Below are 17587 nucleotides of genomic sequence, written 5' to 3' on the forward strand. Positions count from 1 at the left end.
GTATGTAGTTTATAAATTATTACAATATTAATAATTTACTTATGTTGATAGATTGACGTTGAATTTAAACTCCTCTTTCCTGAGATAGCTTCTGACATTTTTATAAAAACTTTTCCTAAATACATACTCGCCGCTTTAGATGTATATGAAGTTGAAAAATAAAGTATACGAGACAAATCAATATTAGGTGTTTATACCATTGATGAGTTTTAATATTAACAATTATAAATTATTTTGATTTACAATTAATAATGAAACGTACTTTGTAGATTGGGATCAAGTGACAAATTCGCTAATCTCTGACTCAGCTCGTACCACCAACCGCAAAGGGGAAAAAAAATGCTATTCGAGTGAAAACTAAGTTAATAGTCGACAAGCTGATTGTGCTTAGACCGGTAAATATTTGTGACCGATAAAAATGATATACATTTTACAAAAATTAAATTACGTTAAAATTAATATTTTATTTTTTAGTTTGGAACTCCACTACAATTAAAAGATAGTACAAATTCTCCTCAGCCTAAATTGCTTGCTGTAAGACTGAATAAAAGTGCCATTAGTCAATATCATATCAGTATTGACAATCATTGTATTTCTCTAAAAGTAAAGAGTATTGTAGAAGCAATTGATGCACTATTCAAGGCGCACTATGTTTTCAATGTAAAGTTTGACGTCGACTTGAAAAACTTTTGGATTTTTATGCAGCATAATTTTTATGGTATATCCAGCCAATGTACCAATCAAATTATTGATTTTATCAGCAAATTGGAAGCAGCTAAATTGAAACTTGAAGCTTAACTTGGAATTGAAGATTTTATTTTTATTTATATAAGAGTTACCTACGTTTAGAGGAAAAAATTTATAACGACGTTAACTAGTCCATTATAGTAAAACATAATATAATATTAAGATTACGCAGTTTTCAAAGACTGATTTAGTTGTACTGAACTCTATGATTGTTTTAATTAATATAAACTTAGTTGATTTTAAGTTGCATTCATAATATTAAAAATTTCTTAAAACTCAAGTTCTTTTAAAATGTCTTTAAAGTGCAATTTATGTTTCATGAAAATGAATAGCATTGATCTTTTGTGTAAACACTTACAAATCAACCATTTGTTAGTTGAAAAACCAAATTTGGTTTTAACTTGTGCTGGTTGCTCCAATACTTATTTGACTTATGATAGTTTTAAAACACACCTCGAAATGTGCATGAAAAAAAATACAGCGGTTCTATTTACTGAAAATTGTACCCAAGAAAAATTATCTCATAGTTATATTAATAGCTTCAATACTCCAAAAGACTTAAATTATCAAGTGACTAATGATGCTAATCAACAAACTAACAGTAATAGTTTAAACGATAACGAAATGCAAAATAATATTGATAAATACATACAAAATTTATACGTGTTTGGTTTACCAGATTCTACAATTGACAAAATCTTAAAAATAAATGTCGATTTGATCTATCCCCTGCTTGACAACCTAATAAAATGCAATGACTTTAATGAAAGACTTAATCTCGTAAATCAATTTCGATTACCATTTAATAATAAATTGACAAAGTATATGCGGAATAAAGCCTTTCAGCAATTGATGGTCCAACCTGTTAAAAAAGCACATGGTATTCGTATAGACAAAAAATATGACAAAGTTCAACAATCTTACAAACAACTTTCTGTGACCAGTACTTTACTTACTTACGTACCATTATTAGAAACCCTTACATTTATTTTAAACTCTGAATCTATTAGTAATTACTTTGTTAATCCTCGAGAACCCAATAGTACAGAATATACACATTTTATAGATGGAGAAGTTTATCAAAAAAATGAATTTTTTAAACAAAATAAGCATGTTATTCAATTGCAATTATACTTTGATGAGTTTGAAGTTTGTAATCCATTAGGAACCAAAACTGGCATTCACAAAATCGGTGCATTTTATTTTACTCTTTTAAATTTGCCTTCTCATTTAAATTCTAATTTAAATCACATACATTTACTAGCTTTATGTTACAATTACGACATAAAACAATTCGGTATCAGTCCTGTATTAGATGTAATTATTAAAGATATAAAAATTCTAGAATCAAAGGGAATTTATGTAGATTCTTTGAATTCGATTGTGAAAGGTACATTAGTATCATTATCCTGTGATAATTTAGGTTGCGCTACATTACTTGGTATGAATGAATCGTTTTCTTCGAATTATTATTGCCGAATCTGTACAATTTTAAAAACTGATGCTCAGAAGACGTGTGAGGCTAATGATAAAATTTTACGTACATCTGAGAGCTTTATTTATTTATCTAAAAGACTGAACTGTGCCAACAGTGAAACTTTGAATTTTTTTGGGATAAAAAAATTTACTCCTCTTTGTGAACTTAACCATTTTAGAATTTGTGAAAACTATATAGTATTGATGTGATGCACGATTTCTTGGAGGGAATTTGCCAACGAGATTTGCAATTATTTTTTACTTTTCTAATTGAAACACGTTTAATTTCTCTAGAAGAATTGAATGAGCGAATACAAGCTTTTGACTATGGTTTGAATAATAGACCGAATATTCCGAGTGGTATTAAAATTAGCAAAACGTCAAATAGTATTGGACAACATGCCGCACAAACTCTTTGCTTGATTACTTTTCTACCATTAATTATAAAAGATACGATTTTGAAAATAAAACAAAATGATTATGTTAAATGGTACATGATATTGTTACTAATAAAAATGCTGAAAATTGCCTTAGCGCCTAAAATTACCTTAGAAATGTTGCAAGATTTAGAAACAAGTACGACAATGCATCACAATATTTTAATTAATAATTACGCAGTAAATCTAACACCTAAAGATCATATTGTGACTCACTATCCAATGATTATTAGAAAAATGGGTCCTCCTAAAAATCAGTGGACTATGCGATACGAAAGTAAGAACGGTTTTCTCAAAAGTTATGCTGAGAAATTGAAAAATTTTATAGACATTGGATTTACATTAGCTGAGCGTAATCAGAAATCCATGTCATGTTTTTGGAATAATGATATTAAATCACTTGATTGTAAATCGCATCTTATAGAAACTCGAGAAATAAGTATTGGTAAATTAGAATACAAACTAATCATTTTAGCCCTGGTGGAAATGAATTTCTTTTAAAAGTAAAAATAAGTCAATTAAAAGTCTGAATAAGACTTCTAAAAGTGTTATTTTTTCTGACTATGTCGAATAAAGTCTGAAAAAATGAAAAAAAACTTTTAAAAGAGATTTGAAGAAAATATTTGTTTAAGAATTGAGACTCTGCTAAAAGAGTTCGTTTGATTTTTTAAATAATATTTCAGAGAATCGGTACAATACAGAATATAACTTTTTCAGACTTTTTCAAAGATAATAAATAATTCCCGGAACTATATTAAGTCTCTTGAAAAGTATTCTAAAGTGTTTTCCAGAAATTTTAAGAAAAATCTCTGAAATTTATGTAATTTTCTGAAAAATATTTCTATAATCTTTAGAAAGATTTTAAAATGATGATCACGAATTTTTTAATAATGCTCATTATAATTATTAAAGGATTGTTTTACTGTCTGTGCCAATAGGGAGAAAAATGAAAGGTGTTTTTTTATAAATTTTTTTATTTTACATTATCATTTTCAATATTTTCAAAGCTAATTTTAAATTTTAAATTTTAAATTGTTTACGAAATTACAATTTCAGATAAAGAAATTTCTAAAACGACCAAAATAATAAAGCATGCATTTCCAAGTACACAATCAGAGTTCTTTTTACAATAATTTTTACATATTTATAACATGATAATTATTACGTTATGCAAGTCCTTAATCATTTTAATTGAATATCTATTTTTACACTTTTTTTATCACACTAACAATAGTAGCATCGTACAAAAACAGTTTCTTAATGAAGTAATAAAACTATTAAGTTCTTCATTCATTTTGAGAACATCCTTCTGGTATTTTAATTATGTAATATTGGTTTAGTATTTTAGTTAATATACATGGTTGTTTAATGTTTTCTGGTTTACACAAGCGCATATTATTAGTCAATTGACATTTTACAATGTTATGTACTGTTACCTGACTAGTTTTATGAAAATATTTGTTTTCGTTAATAATTTTTTCATAACAAATATAAATTTCTTTGTTTACTTCTGTATCGAAGTATACAATATTTTTTATTATACCTGTTTCTCCATTCTTGAGTTCTATTAAAGAGTCATTAATCCTTTGACATAATCGGTAATTACTCGATGTATACCGGTTACCGTTACAGATAAATTTATTAAATGATCGACATTGCTTGGCTGCTTTGAAAAGTTTCTGTTCAGTCATTGTTAATTGATAATCTTGTCCTTTACCAATCAGGGTACAGCCATCGATTTGGAATATTTTTTTTAACCTTCCCGTTAAATTTCTTTCGCAAAAAATATTAAAATCATTACTTTTAATTAATTTTCTGTTTAATGCTGGTACAGATTTCTCAAATATAAATCTCCGAGCTATTTGAAGAGCTAAATGAGTTGGACTGTTTTGCATTTTCAAAATGAAGTGATTTTCATTTTCAAAAATAAATGTACTATGATACCATAGTGGTCCGAGATTTAATACATTTTTTTCCATATGTAAAAGCAAATGAATGTTGTAAGTCATCGCTGCTTTACCAAAATAGTCTTGGTACAGTACTACATATCTTGTTAATAAATCACCAGCCGTACGCAATTCTTCTACCTTTATTTTTCCAGATAACATTATACTTAGCGCTTCAACTAGTAAAGCAAGATGATTGAAATATTTGCTAGGAAGAATATCTTTCATACAAATTAAACAATAGAAAAGCAGCCATGACCGCCATTCATTTGCTTTCCACATTTCTCTGTCTTTTATAGTTCTTGATGACCGCGTTATGCATGTGGAATGTTTAAAATTCAATAATCGTTCATCTATAGCATTTAACTGATTAGGGTTACCGACATAATAATCTTTACCAAACGAAGTTAATAAAATATTTGTGTGTTGTTTTACTGCGCCAATAAGAAATGCATGCATGTAGTCTGGAGACATTCCATCAGCTATATCAAAATACTTTAAATTCATTAACGCTGATGGCCCCAAATACCCATAACGTTGGTCCCATATTCACTCTCAGCTGCAAGTTCCATATTTTTTTATTGATGCATCAGTACGATCTTTCGGAATAACTGTTGATATACAAAATCTTCTAGATCCATCCACTGAATTAGTCGGATGCTCACAGAAAGTGCAACCGTAAAAACCATTAAATTGTTTCATATTTAATAGTTTGCATCGAGCTACTGAATCAACAACCGAGCATATTGGAATAAATTTACTTTTTATCACTTTATTTCTCAACGTCCATTTGATACCTTTATCTGACAACTCATTTGCTTCGTCTACAAATGGTTTTAAAAATAACAACATGTCTGGATCCTTATTATTAACCCATATTCCAGACATAATCATGTGTTTTTTCTGAAGTTTGATAGGTAACTCATTGATAACTGCAAATATTGGCCAAGTTGAAATTTTACTGGACTTAGATTTTTGACAGCCATCATTATTAAGTATTATGATCAGTATTAAATGTATATGTCAAGTTATTACTTTTACATAATGGATTATTTGGCTTACATAATTTTTATATATTTGGCCGTCGGTAATATTTTTAATAGCACCGTTATCTTCGATATTTTCAGTTTTTTCAAAATGCTCAAATAATGCTTGTTGTACTTCAGGGTCTTGTAGCGTTATTTTCAATTGCGTCATCATATTCAGAGTTATAAAATATGCTATATCCGAAGGTTCGTCGGGGTTTCCACAATTTTCACATATTAATCCTTTTGTGTCTGCATTATTTTGTACACCAAGATAATACATGCAGTTGTTACAATACATATGAAAGGATATCATCTTCTCATTCAAATGTAAAGCTTTAAATAATGTAAATTTTGAATCCAAGACGACTTTTCTCCCAAATAGAGTATTTATTAATGATAAAATCGCAGTAATCGATTTCCATGTTAAAGATTCTTCTACTCCCAATAGAAGTGTCATTTACAGTGCTTCTCCTCTTGTTATTGATGTGCAATTGCAAAGAGGTTGATTGTATGAATCCTCATCATTACTAGTATTTGAGCTATGATCGCATGGCATCTAGAAAAAATGAATTAATTAAATTTAACGAGTTTTTAAAATTATTATTATTTTTGTAAACAATATTTAGTTAGTTCTGCTTATAGATAGATTGAAATTCTTTAAATCAGATTATATTCATCCTTGAAAACTACATTAATTACTGTATGCATAATTTAGGTTTTAATTAAAAAGGAACTTTTCTTATCGCTCTCACAACAATATATGCACTTGCAGAAAATTAATTCTAATAAAGGTTTATATTTGTTAAAAACGAATAAATAATCGCAATTACTCAATTATAATTTTTATAAGTCGAAAAATATTTATATCTATGAAACAAAACAGTATCTCTGATTTAAACAAAGTAATTAATATAATATTTCTGTAAGAAAAGATGTTAAAAATACTAAAAGTATTTAGGAATATAAAATAAAAAATTCAAATATGAATACATCAAACACTAAAAAATTTTTTTAAGTTAGGGATAACATATCTTTATATTTATTGTCATATCAAATTATTGCTATTGAATATATAACTCTTATAATTCTGTTATGAACGCAATTATTTAAAAAATTCGTAAAGTCAAAGTTACTTTCTTTTAAAAAACTTATTTAGCTTAATTTATATAAAGTTCCATCTGAAGTTGATAGTTTATATTTTAAATATTCAATACATATCTTGTTAAATAATTGAAATATATTGATCTATAAAGAAATTTTCTTATAAATTTTTTGAATAGAAAAGAAGAAAAGGGCAAAATTAAGTAAAGCAGGTAAAATGGTGTACTTTAAAGCTCGTCTTATGCTAATTTTTGTTCCCAAAAAACTTCTTAAATGTTTAAAAATAAATTTCAACGCTGTTTTTTGCTAACTGAGCAAAAAAATTAAACAATTTAGTATTTAGAAAAATATAACATAATTATACTTTTTTAATATTTTTTAAACAATCCGTAATTACCTTTTCCTGATAAAAAAAGTATTGAAACAAAGGAAAAAGTATTAAAAAGGATTAGTTGTTTGTCATCAATCTCATTCTTTTCAATACTTTTTCCTTTGTCTCAATACTTTATTTTAATCAGGGTTGTTAACATTGTACTGCTTTATTTTGAATATTTCTCCAGCGTTTTCCAAACATTTTTTGTTATTGTTCAAAAGATATTATAGTTCTCAAGTCTAAAATAATAGTTGAAGTTAAATTATTCACAGGTTTATCTGCTCAGAAAGCTTAAAAATCAACGTAATGGAAGATTTTCGAGTGTATATGTATAAAAAATGGAAAGTTCTAGATCAACTTTTTAACATTTTACTAGGTTACAAAAAAAATATTATTAGTGTTAATTTTTCGAAATGTAGAATATTGGCAGCAAATTTTAATTTTGAAAATTGATATTAAAAACTACCTACATTTACATTTATAACTGTTTAAATATATTTTTATTTAATGATGCAATCAATTAGAGTAAAAATTTTTTTGGCATCCAATTATTAATATGACTTTAGTGTTTATTCGTATTAATTGCCAGTAAAATTTTTATGGAATCAAACTTATCTATTTTTATAAGAATTTTCGTTCCATAGTACAGGCATTTTCCTTGCAAGAAATTTAAATTTTTGTTTAAATTACATATAAAAATTCTCCTTTATTTCTTTTGAACATTAATCGAAACCCATAAGATGAAATTTATTAAAGATGCCATTAACGTAAAAGCCCTCCTCTGAACTTCCCATCTTCCCTATTAATATATATATTATATATGTATACATTGATGTATATATATATACATATATATACACATAATATTTATTATTACGCAACATACATACCTCAGCAGGTTCATTATTTAAAAGCCCGTGAGAATTTTCAACTGATGGTAACTCCTCCACCTAAAAAATATAGAAATGGTATAAATTATCAATTTTCGTAAAATTCAAAGAAGTCCATATTAATCATTTAAGTCCATAAACCAAATTTTAGAAAACTTACATCAAACCAAATTTCATCTTCTCGAGTTTGTTCGTTATAATCATCATACAGCCACAAATTATCATTTACTTTCTCATGTAGATCTTTACTCCAATTCGTATTAGGATTATATGAGCTTGATGATGTTGATGTTGTATTCTGATCAACACATACTGAAGATGATTCATCTACATTTATTGTAGTGGTCTGTAAAATATTATCTGCAGGCTCAACAGAAATTCCACTTCTTTCATTTTCCAACTAAAAAAAATTTAATGAAAAATATATGAATGAAACTTTGCATTGCTTTTACTATTATTAAAAAATATAAATTATTAATAATTATTAATCGTAATCTAGTTTTAATCAGTGAGTTTATATCAAAATACAGGTTGATTTTCCAACATTCTTCCTATTTTCTGGTATACAAAAACATGTACAGATTATTATATTCTATACCAAACTTTTTGGTAAAAAATTCGAACAATATTTTTTCGATTTAAATGTATTAAAGTTTGAGTTATGATCTTCACCATCGTTAATTAAAATTAATAGTTTTTGCTAATATTAATAATGATAAGTACTATAATATTACTAATAAAAAATCAAAGAAATTTAAAATTTTAATATATTATACAGTGTGGGAATTCGTCTAATTCCGCGCTTATGATAATACTATGCATACATCATACCCCTGCCCTCGATCACCGACACGGGTATAGTACAAATATAGTATATTATCATGGGTATGGGCGGCACGGAATCAGGCGAATTCTCTCACTCTATATTATATTATTTCTCATAAATTTTTAAATACATCAAAATTATATTTTCCTAGTCTTTGGAAATTTCTTTCGTCTTTATTATATATTATAATTTTTTATAGATAAATTTTACTTACAGTCTTGCGAAGCTGTTGTAAATGTTTGTAATGAGTCGAACGAGGAATCACACCATCGCCGTAGCGATGTAAATACCTCTTATACGAGCCTCGCGGCATTTTATGCAGTAATAGTTAGATCTGTACAGAAAAAAAAAATTTTAATTTTTCAAAAAAATCAAAGCTATAAATAATGGTCATGGTTTTCAAAAAAATATCTTACTTATTAAATTTAATGATATACATAGAGCAGACATTTGAAAAATTAACATATGTAATTAATAAAACTTAAAAATATATAGTAAAAAATCTGGTATTTACATCATTTCTTAAATACAAAGAAGCCTTCTTAAATACTAAGAAATCCTTCTATCAGTGCATAAGCACGTATTTGTTGTATTGAGTGACGCTCTCACACTGTATATAGTTACGTATAGTGTCAACGGGAAGTATATGTTGATCGTAGTATTTGAGTCTGCTCTCTTGTCTTTCGAAGAGACTTCATACACGTTATTATATTTTTTCTAAATAAGCCGATAATAAGAAATATATATATATATATATATATATATATATATATATATATATATATATATATATATATATATATATATATATACATATATATATTGTTTATGCTCAGATCTGTCCTTGAAATGCTCTTGAACAAATGAAAAATAAAAAATTCTCAACCCGGCGTGTATGTATTGGGTATTATTTAAGAAGAAGCAGTACCCTCTGTATACAAAATAAACCATACACATGAAAATATAATATACACATGCTGAGTAAAATTTAATATTTCGTATTTTTTAGAAATATATTATATAATTTCTGCAACTGTAGACTTACCAAATAATCGATGAATGTTTTTTCTTATTTCCATATTAAAGAATATAGTTTATAAAAATGAATATTTTAATGATACAGAAGCTAGCAGTTGTCTAAAAATTTTCAATTATCTTTAGTAATTAAATCAAAACTGATAACTTATTTTCAAAAAATGTCATTTATAGTTCCTCAAGTTTTTAGACATGAAATTTTTTTTTAATTTTTTTATGATAAATTTTTTTCAATATAAAAACATTCAAAAAAATTTAAATGTCAGCTATCTTCATTTTCATATTTTATATTCCTAAATACGAATTTTATCCATTTATACATGAAAATAAATACTTAAAATCCTATTCATATTTACAATGTGTAGTTAATATTTTTGATAAAGAAAGGTATACATAAAATGAAACAAAAAAATCACGAAAAGAAATTCGTAGAAATATATACATATTCTTAATTAAATTATTGACGAGAAAATCCGTTGAAAGTTTGTATGTTTACTTATAATTATGCCAAGAAATTATTTTTTATCAAGAAATTACTGTCAGAAATTTAAAAAAAATTTTAATTTTTTCACTTTTAACTATAAAAAGTACTATAATTTATCATTTGAAGTGAGATACCGCCTTTATTACATTTTCTTTTTGAAGAGTTTATTTATTATTATTGAAGAGCAATAATTGTGAAGATAAATAATTACTTCTAACGCATTGATAACGTAATATTTTTAGTAGTATTAATAAAAAAATAAATATACTCACCAGTAAAATTATTACGTACTGAAATTTAGGTATGTAAATCACACGTACACTTTTAACGTTTATATAGTTATATTTTGTTTTTATGAATATTACTGAATATATAAGCATACACATTTGAGGTTCAGCATACAAATTTTGTATATAAATATATATTTACAAAGACCGTTGTCCTTTACGCAGAAGTCCACTTTATACTCATGTACTATTATATTATATGCATTTAATATCCCAAATATGAAAAGTTTATTTAAAATTGAATAATTCAAAGATGTTTGAGAAGCATATAATATTAAAACACTACCAGACAAATGAAAATGATATACACGTGATCGATGTGGGGATAGGGAAACTGTGAGATTTATAGTTTGTGTAAATACTCGTCAACAGAAAAGAACACTTTTAATTAGCAGTCTTTAGTGTTACGGTGACCACAGTATTCATTTCTTTGACTGAATAAGAACAATTATAATTCGTCATGGAATTTGCGTTAATTGAAATTCCATCATTGAACAAGAGATGTGTCGTTGAGACAAATAAAATAAAATATTTCGATAAATATAATTCACTATCGAAGAGCAAGGTATATTTATATGAAGAAAGAGGAAAAGTGTTGAAGTGCTTGATATTAAAAACTGGCGGTAAGTAATAAATAATTAGTTAATGTCTTATATATTACAAAATAATTAATTCAATAAAACTATTTAATTGTTTTCTTGTTTTTTCATAGCTTTAATTTTAAAACGTTAAACTATTTTGTTAAAAAAAAATATATTTTGTACTATTGGAAATAATAATTTGTCCCGATGAAAGGAAGACATTTAATAATAATAGAATTTAAATTCATATGATTCCGAAGAACAGAAAAGTGAAACGCTTCTTTTTCTTTCATTGGGTTTGACACATAAATGATTAAAAATTTTAATATTACATTGTACGGTTACAATTAAAAAAAAAAAAAAACCTCGATGTTCTATAATAATTGGAAGGTGATAATATTTTTAAATTTATAAGTACCGTACAGGTTATGTTTTTTATTATTTACTAACATCTACAGTATTTCAAAAGGAATTTTATTTATTGAAGCTGCTAAAATCAGAAGAAAATGAACTATTTTTAGTTTTATATGATAAAAAATTATTTTAAAAATTATTCATTATTCTGTAAAAATTTATGAAACACACATTAGGTGACATTTGATAATTTTTTGAATTTTTGTAATGAATTAAATTGGAAAAGAAACTTTTTAAAATAATACACATCTTGTTAATTTAAAAATTTTTAAGTGCAATTTTAATAATATTTGCCTGGTACAAAAATACGAAAATTGCCAAGTGTCAGCTAACTTCAGTGCATTTATATGTAAAGAAGTTTGATACTTGTGCGGATTTATTTCATAGTATTTTAACAAATGATTTAAAGACCATCAAAATGCATTTAATTTTTAGATATCTACTATCGTCTACAGAAATTACATTGAATACTTGCTTTTATAATGTCTTTAATCTAGACTTTATTTGAATATTTTACTTAATAACTCATTAGAGAAAAAAAGTAGAAATCTGCTGAATATCAATATTATTACCGTATGCTATAATAATTGCAATTTTATAGATACAGCGAGAAAAATTTTTTTAACGTACTTCCGAAATTGATTATTATTAAATGAGTGATTTAAAAAAATTAATAGTTCAGAAAAATTTTTTTGAAATGAAAAATTTAAAATTAATTACTATCAACAATAAAGTTAAAATGGTAATATTAGATAACTGATTATTTGCGAACCTTCAGAACTTAGAATTATTATCCTAAGATTGCAATTCAAAGACAAATAAATGCTAAAGATTATGTAATGCATACATTTCAATGTAATTTTATAAATTTATAAAATTAAACGGAATTATTTCATTTTATTCATTGAAAGTAGACGTTCATGAACACACAATTTACATAATAGTTTAAAATTCAAATAAAAATAACATAAAATATTGAAATCTTGAAATAATGATATATGTAAATTGATTAATAAATTTCTATTTTCAATATTAGATACTGAAGAGGAAGTCAATAATTCTTCAAAGCGAGCACGACGGCCTAAATTTAACAAATCTTCTTTAAGCGACGAGTCAGATGAAGAAAATTCAGAAATAGCTTTGGTTAAGAAGAAACGAAAAGTAATGAATTAAAAATTGAATATTATAATTTCATTTACAAATAAAATTTCATATTCGTATATATTCTTTTTACAGTTGCAGGAAAATTCAAAAACTACTACAATGAAAAAGCGAACAACTGATATTCTAAGAGCCTACAAATTATCACGTCCAGATAATAGTGATCAAGCAACAAGTAATTTACGGGAAACAGATGAAGAACACTCAGAATCAAGTAATTCAGGAAACGAAGAAGTCGAAGAAACTGAAATTGAAAGTAATGAAGATGGACAAAATGAAGACGATTCAGAGGTACAAGAATTCGATATTAATCATGCTGATGTTGATGGAACTGTAAATGATAATAAGAGAAAGAAAATTTATGTTCAAGCGGAAGTACATGAGGTATTAATATTACATTATCATTAACATTAAAAGCCTATATATGAGCTTGTTTTATTATAAGCGAATATGTCGTTTATAAAGTTGGCTGTCTATGTTAAATTTATGCGCATTTACATGAAATTTTATATTTCAAATCAAGCAATCTTGGTGTAAGCGTGACATACCTGTTTAATTTATTTTGACTTACTAAAATCGAATTTTGCAATAATTTTTTCAAAGTCAGGGGCCATAATTGATCAAGTATATTACTATGAGCCATTTAAGTTTTGTGATATGATTGTCAATAAAATTCAAATTTTTCATTGGAAAATAAAAAAAAATTTTTGTTTTGACAAATAATCATATCAAGTAATTTTTTTTTAAGTCATTGGAATTTGATGATACTTATGCAATTTTTATCGGATTACCATATAATTATTTTCATTTTTATAAATTATATCATAGAATAAATAAATGTTACAAAAATAATTTGAAGATAGTTTATATTTCATAAAAATTGTTTATTAATGATTTTTTTCAATAATCATTAGTTAACGATTGTAAGATCACGAAAATGTATAATTTTCATTTCAAGCAGAACATTTATTGTCAATAATAAAAAGTGTCACTGATGGATTTTAAAGCAGTAATACATTGGGTCTTTTACCCTATAATCATTTTTCAGAAATCTTTAAAAGCAATGATGTAAAAGAAATAACTTTGGAATTTTTCTATGTAATAGAAAAGAATTTTAAAAATCAAATCGAATATTTTAAAACAGTTCAAAAAATAAAATTTTATGAAAACGTATAAGTTTCATGTTAAATATACAGAAAAAGAATAAATTTCGATAAATTACATCGAGCAGCAAATCAAATCGATATTTTAAGAACAGCTTGAAAAATAAAATGTTATGAAAACGTATAAGTTTCATGTGAAAGATACAGAAAAAGAATAAATTTTGAAATAAATAATAATTTAATGTTTGAAAATAGCCTGATTTGACATCGAATATTCTCATATATGTTATAAAATTATTATTGTCGTGAATAACTAACTTGAAAAACAATGTATAATAATAGGAGAAATAGTTTTTTAACTTTTTTTTCTTTTTAGAATTATAAAATTTTACATATTTACTTTTAAATTCTGAATGCAGTAGAAGAGATGTAAACCTTGATGAGTTTCAAGTACTGGTATTCTAAAAGACAAATTTCAGATGAGGCAAAAAATGAGACAAATATATATTGATTGTCTGTAGATTTTTCTGAGGGTACCTTTTTTTTTTAATTTACTTTAAAGAAGTCGAATGAAAAGATAAAAATTTTTTTTATGCAAAGAAATTTCTAATTAACATCTAAATTTATTCATCTAAAGAGTAATTATGGTAATTATTTACAAGTGAAGTCAACCATAAAAATTTTCCGTACTTTCGACAAAATTTCGATTTAATTTTATTAATATTATTTTTTTGTAAAAATATGTAAAAAGGTAATAATCAAAAAATTAAGTTAATTATCACAATTTAAACAAATTTTAAAACTTTTTAACAATATTTTGAAATTTTTCAAAATATATGTTAATCTATGTTTTTTTTATTATTCGTTTTTTTTTTTATTTAAAAAAAATCTATCAAGAAATAATACAATAAAAATTTTGTCGAAAAATATGAAGGCAATTAGCTTTTCCAACTTTTACAGTCAAAGAAGCCATCGAAATCACGATTTTTCTCTTTCACGAAATTTTTTTCATAAATGAGCCGCAAAGAACAAACAGGACAAGCAGGGTTTAAAACAATTGAAAACTCTTCAAATATTAATTTTTCATCTACTTATACCTGAATATAGAATTGACCTTACATGTAAATAATAACTAAATGTAAATAATAAGTAAATGATACAAAGTCTATCAGTGAGACTGATGAGACGGACTCAGTAAGAAGGCAAATTTACGATGAAATGCTTCGAATATATTTTTATATATTAATTAGTTAAGAAAGTATTTAAATAAATAAAAAATTAGATAAAGATTGTTAAAAGTAATTTAAAGAAATTTACGACATTAATAAAATTATATAAATCAACTAACATGAATTAAGATCATACAAAATATAAATCTGACCCGACAAAAATGCTGCTCATTTAAAAACATTATAGTAAATTATGGCTGATATTACATAATTAATAAGTAAAACATTAATAGTTATTCAAGACAACTCCCAATTGTAGAGCTAATAATTCGTGAGATTTGGAATTCTTACAGCTAAAATATGTGTAAAAAAATTCTGTTTGAAAATGTTTATCTTTTTCATCTACAATATACATTTGGTACAATGTATATTATGAATAAGTTGGATTATTATTAATAAATAATTTTTCTGCAGGATCCATTGTCAACTAATAGAAATGATGATCCACTCTTAGTTCGTTCGGCTATTCGATCTGAAGAGGTAAGCTGAATAGTTTCTTTTAAATTTTAATGAGTAATTTCTATCAACGTTATCCACTGCTTTATTATTGCAAAAATGCTTTGAAGATTGCATTGTAATAGAGTATATTTTCAGAATTTAAGTAGCGACACTGGAACCGTAACATTGGAGAAGATATTGAGACATAATCGACAACAAGCAAATCAAATTAAACAATTAATTGGGAAGCTTCAACAATATGAGAGGCAGAGTTTAATAGATCAACAACAACAACAACAACAACAACAACAACAACAACAGCAGCAACAGCAACAACAACAAACACCACCAATTCGTGTCCGGGAAGAAACCGATGACCTCATTCATATAGCAAATCCCGTTCACATAGGAGGCAATATTAATGTATCTAGTTTAGCACACTGTGAAGCATTTAGAACTTATAAACCCTCAAAATTCATTCAAATTATGTCGCATGCAATCTGGACACCAGAACGATTGGCATTACGAGCAGTTCGTGTGCAAAAAAACAATACGGATAAGTTACAATTAACACCAGAAAAACGGGTTGTTTTGTTTCATAATTACAAAAAATTTCTAAAAAATAGAAATTTGACTCAGGAAATGGTGGATGTTGAAATAAAAAATTTTAATGAATATCTCGGTGCAGCAATTGTAAGTGCACGAAAAAAAAAAAATACATAACTGATAATGACTACAACAAAAATGCTATTTTAAAAATTCAATTCTTTCCATTTGTTTTTTATAAATTATTAAAATCTTGTTAGCTAATATTTTGTTCACAAATTTTTATGTTTGGTAGGGAATTTTTTAAATGTAATTTGGAGACTCATTAATTTTATACAAAACAGGTATGTGCATTAAAAGAGACATCACTCCAAAATACTATGACTCTAGTTCTAGTTTATGTAAGTACTGCTGGAACATAAGGCATTATAAAATGACTCTGGTTAAACTGGGCTGTACTTTCTGAACTGTACTTTTCGTATTATATGTTTTAAATTATAAAATTTGTTTGTGGTGATAAAATAGTATTAATTGATAAAATCATAAGTACAAATAAAATATTTTTAAGATAAAAAAGAGTTAATTATAAAGAAATTGTTGAAAACAACGATGTTAACTTATTATAAAAAAGATACATTATAAGATATAATATAAAAAGAAATTATGAAAAAAGTAAATATTTTTTTAAAGGAAATTTTTATAATTTCCAAAAAGATTTAAACAGAATAATTTATAATAAAAAAATTTATAAAAAAAAACACCTTTCATTTTTCTCCCTATTGGCACAGTCAGTAAAACAATCCTTTAATAATTATAATGAGCATTATTAAAAAATTCGTGATCATCATTTTAAAATCTTTCTAAAGATTATAGAAATATTTTTCAGAAAATTACATAAATTTCAGAGATTTCTCTTAAAATTTCTGGAAAACACTTTAGAATACTTTTCAAGAGACTTAATATAGTTCCGGGGAATTATTTATTATCTTTGAAAAAGTCTGAAAAAGTTATATTCTGTATTGTACCGATTCTCTGAAATATTATTTAAAAAATCAAACGAACTCTTTTAGCAGAGTCTCAATTCTTAAACAAATATTTTCTTCAAATCTCTTTTAAAAGTTTTTTTCCATTTTTTCAGACTTTATTCGACATAGTCAGAAAAAATAACACTTTTAGAAGTCTTATTCAGACTTTTAATTGACTTATTTTTACTTTTAAAAGAAATTCATTTCCACCAGGGTTGTCTTTTTCGTAACTGCAGAATCGATCAATTTTTTCAATAGATTCGAGTTACAAACAGAATTTTTAAAGATTCATCCTTCTGAATGGGCTCATAATGAACACTATAAAACTGCATTATGATTCGCTAAAAAACTATCGGTTGTGAATGACTGTGCTGAAAGAGGAGTTAAACTAGTGCAAGATTTTTGTAATCGTTATACTAAGGATGAAAAACAAATGCAATACGTGTTACAATTGGTTAAA

At 25.6% G+C, this 17587-nt stretch overlaps 3 protein-coding genes across 7 annotated transcripts in view; 2 read left to right on the plus strand and 1 right to left on the minus strand.

The window, feature by feature from the left end:
* Positions 1-1682, plus strand: part of LOC141531479 (uncharacterized) — a 32879-nt gene extending 31197 nt beyond the window's left edge. For both annotated transcript variants that reach the window (XM_074249327.1, XM_074249326.1), the window contains 3 exons: positions 52-187; positions 270-395; positions 475-1682. The gene's annotated coding sequence lies outside the window, so the exon portion shown is untranslated. The remainder of the gene's footprint in view (positions 1-51; positions 188-269; positions 396-474) is intronic.
* A 3552-nt stretch (positions 1683-5234) lies between these two features.
* Positions 5235-10786, minus strand: LOC141530648 (uncharacterized). 3 transcript variants are annotated; one of them, XM_074247874.1, is made up of 5 exons: positions 10616-10786; positions 9039-9158; positions 8159-8398; positions 7999-8058; positions 5235-6190 (listed from the first exon to the last, which is right to left on the minus strand). In XM_074247874.1, the coding sequence occupies exons 2-5, from the start codon at positions 9135-9137 to the stop codon at positions 6092-6094; spliced, it is 498 nt and encodes a 165-aa protein (XP_074103975.1). In that variant the 5' UTR covers positions 9138-9158; positions 10616-10786; the 3' UTR covers positions 5235-6091. The 3 variants fall into 3 exon arrangements, with proteins under 3 accessions (XP_074103975.1, XP_074103976.1, XP_074103974.1); XM_074247875.1 differs by lacking the exon at positions 10616-10786 and adding an exon at positions 9241-9272; XM_074247873.1 differs by lacking the exon at positions 10616-10786 and having other exon boundaries at positions 9039-9332.
* Positions 10787-10957: 171 nt separating this feature from the next.
* LOC141530647 (uncharacterized) lies at positions 10958-16752 on the plus strand. 2 transcript variants are annotated; one of them, XM_074247871.1, is made up of 5 exons: positions 10958-11253; positions 12662-12786; positions 12862-13170; positions 15533-15598; positions 15713-16752. In XM_074247871.1, the coding sequence occupies exons 1-5, from the start codon at positions 11091-11093 to the stop codon at positions 16277-16279; spliced, it is 1230 nt and encodes a 409-aa protein (XP_074103972.1). In that variant the 5' UTR covers positions 10958-11090; the 3' UTR covers positions 16280-16752. The 2 variants fall into 2 exon arrangements, with proteins under 2 accessions (XP_074103972.1, XP_074103973.1); XM_074247872.1 differs by having other exon boundaries at positions 12862-13077.
* The last annotated feature ends 835 nt before the right edge of the window (positions 16753-17587 follow it).

This window comes from Cotesia typhae, unplaced genomic scaffold, assembly GCF_013202065.1.
Source record: "Cotesia typhae breed Kobodo isofemale line unplaced genomic scaffold, CoteBio_Ctyphae contig_5, whole genome shotgun sequence".
Taxonomy (NCBI): domain Eukaryota; kingdom Metazoa; phylum Arthropoda; class Insecta; order Hymenoptera; family Braconidae; genus Cotesia; species Cotesia typhae.

Excerpts from the sequence above, each read along its gene's own strand:
- LOC141530648 (XM_074247874.1), bottom strand. The coding sequence starts at position 9,137 with ATGCCGCGAGGCTCGTATAAGAGGTATTTACATCGCTACGGCGATGGT. Across the intron at positions 8,399-9,038 it reads TACAACAGCTTCGCAAGACT|TTGGAAAATGAAAGAAGTGG; the intron begins GTAAGTAAAATT and ends AATTTTTTTTAG. Across the intron at positions 6,191-7,998 it reads TAAATAATGAACCTGCTGAG|ATGCCATGCGATCATAGCTC; the intron begins GTATGTATGTTG and ends CATTTTTTCTAG.
- LOC141530647 (XM_074247871.1), top strand. The coding sequence starts at position 11,091 with ATGGAATTTGCGTTAATTGAAATTCCATCATTGAACAAGAGATGTGTC. Across the intron at positions 11,254-12,661 it reads CTTGATATTAAAAACTGGCG|ATACTGAAGAGGAAGTCAAT; the intron begins GTAAGTAATAAA and ends TTTCAATATTAG. Across the intron at positions 12,787-12,861 it reads TGGTTAAGAAGAAACGAAAA|TTGCAGGAAAATTCAAAAAC; the intron begins GTAATGAATTAA and ends TTCTTTTTACAG.